This window comes from Montipora foliosa, chromosome 5, assembly GCF_036669935.1.
Source record: "Montipora foliosa isolate CH-2021 chromosome 5, ASM3666993v2, whole genome shotgun sequence".
Taxonomy (NCBI): domain Eukaryota; kingdom Metazoa; phylum Cnidaria; class Anthozoa; order Scleractinia; family Acroporidae; genus Montipora; species Montipora foliosa.
Window position 1 is genome coordinate 42,830,319 of NC_090873.1, and position 5,000 is coordinate 42,835,318.

General features: G+C 36.6%; 1 protein-coding gene across 1 annotated transcript in view; it reads right to left on the minus strand.

Annotated features, from left to right (window-relative positions):
- Positions 1 to 3,977: 3,977 nt before the first annotated feature.
- LOC138002769 (tubulin polymerization-promoting protein family member 3-like) overlaps positions 3,978 to 5,000 on the minus strand; it is a 1,166-nt gene continuing 143 nt past the window's right edge. Inside the window, exons 1-3 of the mRNA XM_068848749.1 lie at positions 4,959 to 5,000; positions 4,721 to 4,847; positions 3,978 to 4,082 (exon numbers count right to left, since the gene is read on the minus strand). The exon at positions 4,959 to 5,000 is cut by the window's right edge and continues 143 nt beyond it. Of these exons, the coding sequence (XP_068704850.1) occupies positions 3,978 to 4,082; positions 4,721 to 4,847; positions 4,959 to 5,000 (274 nt within the window). The remainder of the gene's footprint in view (positions 4,083 to 4,720; positions 4,848 to 4,958) is intronic.

Below are 5,000 nucleotides of genomic sequence, written 5' to 3' on the forward strand. Positions count from 1 at the left end.
ACCATTCAAGAAATTAGCACTTCACCGTAAATTTTCAACTATTGAAACGTTAATTGTTGAAGCCAAAATTGGAAAACATGATGTAGTAGTGGTGGGAATCAAAAGACCCCAAAAACATATCGTTGAGCTCTACTACCTCAGGTTAGAAGAAGAATTGAATGACATCTGCACCTTTGCTTCACGTCAAAACCAATTCATTATATTTCTTGGGGATCTTAATCTAGATCGATTGAGACCTGAACGAGAGGGCAAGATACTGTTGGATTTATTGGAAGGATATACATGGCTATTCCTGTCTAATTTACTAAACCACTAGAATACCAGAGGCTAGAGTCCAAAACCTTTCTGGATACCATTCTCACTAACAAGCCATATCTGTTTCGAGGATGTGATATTCCCTTTAATTACTGAGGCTGAGCGACCATGCACTAGTATACAGAATCAGTTGAAGACGCACAAGACGTCCCTTAAATGACAAGCGTACTGAACGAGAGCTATTAGAAACAATAGGAAGTTTCAAAACAATTCCGCAAAAACAAACTCAGTCCAACCTGGCACGCAAAAACAAATGGTGTAAATGAGTCTACCTATATTAACAAGCACGTCAATCAAGTCCTACTGGCAAAAGGTAGACATAGCTGAACTCTATCTAAACCTAAGAAATTCTACAATACCTTTTAATACCTTCTTGAACCATAAATATGGATGAATGTGCTTGCAGACAAAATCACTCTTAATAAGCACTGTGGACTATAACACTCAGGAAACTGTTGCTGAACACTTTGCTGACTATTTCCTTACAATGGCAAACAACCCTAACCCTAACCCTAAACTTAAAGGAAGAAAATTTTAGCGCACATATTTTGTGCACAAAACATAAAACTTAAAGCATAAAACTTTAAACTTAAAACCCTAACCCTAAACTTAGGAAGAAGAAATTTAAGCGCACATAGTTGTGCACAAAACATAAATGAAACGCTGAGTGGATCTGCGACAGACCACCTTTCACTTTCCTGCAACGTACAGCCAGCAGAGTTAATCAAAGAAATGGAAAGTCTGAATGTCAATAAGGCTTCGGGTCATGATGGCTTTGCCTCTCAGGCTTCTTAGAATGATCTCAACAGGAAATTGGCCCCCTCATAAATTCGCGATTTTCAACACTTCCCCCTAGAGACGGCAGCATGGCCGGAAACTTTGAAAAAGGGGTACATGGATCACCTTTATTTAAAACAAAGATGATAGACATGACACAAGCAATTAACGATAAGTCACTATTTTACCTGTTGTATGTAACATTTTATGAAAAGTTATTGTAGCAAAAACCAATTAAAAAATTCATGGACCCCATCCGCACATTTCTATTCACTTTACTTTGCTCCTCTTCTTATCATATCTCTTCCCGGACAAAGCCCTAGATCTTAGTTCGTTCCTATTTTCATACATAGGCAAAATAGAGTCAAAATCCCATCACTTGTTGAAGTCAATGGCTAGTTTCTGTAAAGAGGATGCCCACAGAGGATCGTGGGTGGACCTTTGTTATGGAATAGTCACCACAAGGACTTGAATTACTTCTTTAACAGACAGAAAATATCTCAATGTCCTGCTGATGACCACCAGGTGTTTTGTATCGGGCAATTACACTTCAAAACGTGCAAGACCACTTCAAGAAGTAACGGGACGAGATCACTGTTCTAGTACGATTCATAATTTACTGCAAGGCAATTTTAAGAAGTATCAAACGATCGCTTTTGGCTCAGACAGAAAGTTAGCCCTGACAAAGCTATGAATATAAAGATTGGTACTTGAGGACATTTCAGCAAAAAGGAAATTTGAATTTTTGAAATGACAATTACTTGGAGTTCTTGATAGATAGTAGGATTTTCAAATTTTAGTTAAACTATAGCCACCCACGTATGTACCGTAGCACTAAGGTGGCCAGTTATTGCGGTTTATCAAAAATATCTTGATAGTATGTTATGTTGGTTTGAGACTTGGATATTTGGATATTTTTATTTGATATTTGGTGATAATTAGAATTGATAATAGATCGACGGAAATATTTTCATCATAATGTGCATCGGTCAAATTATTAAAACTATCATTATCATTTGAGATTTATCCATGATAGTAGTTGCTCAATAATTTTCGCATTGCAAATTCTGTAAGTTGTTCGCCATCAAATCTTTAATTTGAAAAACAAAAGATTGGTAAATTGAGCATATCAAAGTTATCACTTCCTCAAAGTCTTTCGAGGAAATCAGCATGGAAAAATATAATTTTCTGAAATAGCAAGCTATAATATCATGTATCACTCTCATTCTCAAATCATGTCCTTACGCAAGTGGATTTGTATCATGTTACAAAGAGGAAGGAAGAAACAGACACTCTGTGACAGTGATGTTTTGATGCATATCATGATAATATCAAAATTCTCTAAATAAAGCTGGGAGCGAAATACCACAAATTGATCACTCTACTACCGGGTAGAAAGAAAAACCTTACTTAATAAAAATGTTCGTGATAATATCATGATTTATCACTGATAGTCCCAGGGTGGGGAAGAGAAGAACGAAGAAAACTCTGTACTTAATTACATTATTCTCGATAATATCATGATTTCTATCACTGTATATCACAGGGGGAAGAAGAAATTCGTTGACTTAATGAAATGATGCTGGCTAATATTCATGATTTATCACTTATATCACAGGGTGAAGAAGAAATTCTTACTTTAATTAAATATTCTTGATAATACCCATGATTTATCACTAATATCACAGGGGGAGCAGGATGAGAAATTCTTACTAAATTTAAAAATATTCTGATTAATATCATGTATTTTATCACTATATCACAGGGAGGAAGAAGAAATTCTTACTTAATTAACAAATATTCTGATAATATCATGACTAAATTCATGCGTATATCGATAAAAAACCTAATGCGGCAATGGATCCAAAAAAAATCAGTCCCTTATAAAAACCATTGATTAATCATGGATATTATCAACATTGCTTACAAAGAAACATACAAGCATATGTCTATGATATATCATAAGTTGATAATTAGTCATGGTTATAGTGATAAACCGCAAATGCTTCACCTTAGTGCAACCTAGTGTTGGACAAGTACTCTCGTGTCAACTCACTGGTGTGATGATAATCCCTACAGGGAAAACACTGAACAAAATCTAGAACTTGTGATTGTAACGGCTAGACAGAATGTTTTTTAAAGCCGCCGCACAACCAAAATTATCCTTGTTCTCAATGATCTTTCGTACCAGATATAAAAATACACACATCATTATTCGATCCATATGTGCGAGCGGGGACAACAGCCCTCTATGCGTGGATGATACACGTATAACTTCCTAATTTCAACCACCAAGCCTCGACTTGTAAATTTTAACAGCACGAGCCTTAAATGCCAACAAAAGCAAAACTTGTAAAGCCTTAATTCATATAGGCTAGCGGTATTTTTACCAACGTAGACATTTCAAAATGGCCCGGCTCATTCTCCAACCAAAATCACGCGGACAGTTCTTCATTATAGTTGAACTTTGCGCATGGCTCCATGAGACGTTACGTGGGCCCAAAAATTTGGTACGGTATTTTTGGTACGGTAAAAATGGTGTAGTGTAAACAAAGTTTGCTGTGCTCTTTTTGGCACCCGTGTCAATTTTACAGGAGCCGTGCCAAAAAAAAATTCTGTAGTGTAAACCGGGCTTTAGACTCACTGAGGCAGAAAGGAAAATAGCATGAGAAGAAAATGGTCCGTAAAAATTTGGATCCCCTTGAGAGGGACTGCACAATTGTATAAGTCTACTATGAAATAAAGAGTTTTACCAGAAAGTCACACCTTACATTACAAGTGCATTTTTTTCAATGCCGAAGCTAGTGTGTCTTGTCATAAGTGTCCTTTCCATTGTAGCCACCAACGTACCCTTCAGCGGCATTAGAATCAAAGTCTTTTCGACCCTACAAGCCTTTGCCTTTGCCACTATCATCAAACCGTTCCTTATGAGATCCAGTGTACTTTGAAGTGTCAGTCATTCGATCAACAGAACCTGACTTGCTTTGTTTCTGTCCAAAAAAAAAAAAAAAAATTCAAGAAAATTCTAGCTCAATTATTGGATGCTCGTCCTAGTATTGAAAAAAAATTGCTCCAGGCTGCACCATTCTATCCACCCTACTCTGAGAATCCTATTCTATATTTTTCACCAGTTGATAACAAAACACTTGAAGTTGAACTTGTTGTCTTAGGACCTGTTCTCGAGTTGCATAGTAACTGACTTAATTGTTTGTTTACGAAACCGAGAACGTTGTCGACCCGTGCAAATTCTTAGTTACTATATCAAAGTTTAAGTTAACTATTAAACACACGCTTGTGTGTTGTGCACGCCTTCCTTTCATTAATACAGTACAACAATACATGTTAATAAAACAGGCTGTCAAAATAAGAATTATTCTATATGTCCCTCCCTGCATGTGGATATCAAGTCGTTGATGAGTGATATTAAGTGTCATCCAAACTCGGGGAGGTGGAAAGTTATTTATACACAACACCGTCTAGTTCTCACGTAAAGGAAAATTTCAATTATACGTAATTAATGAAAGCTTTCTTGAAACTAAAAAAAATACCCTTAAGGTTTCGTGTTAGTGTTGTTTGTGGGGTTTCGTTTGTGGTGGAATAACAAGACAAACTCACAGTGGCTCCAAACTGGACCCTTTCCAGCACAGACTTTGTCGATCAACTTTTGCACGTCGTCTTTACTTCCGTACTTTTTCTCTGCACATAATTCCAAGGCCTTCTTGAAACTTTCAAAGCCGATCTTCCGTTCTGTCTTGCTGCAAAGAGGAGGAAACAACCGTGGAACAATTAACTCAGATTTAACACGAGTGATAACATGAGATACTGCAACACAACCCGATGAAATTAAAACCTTCATTTAGGCTTACCTCTTTACTTCAGGTCTATTGAATATTATATCCGTGTCAGTT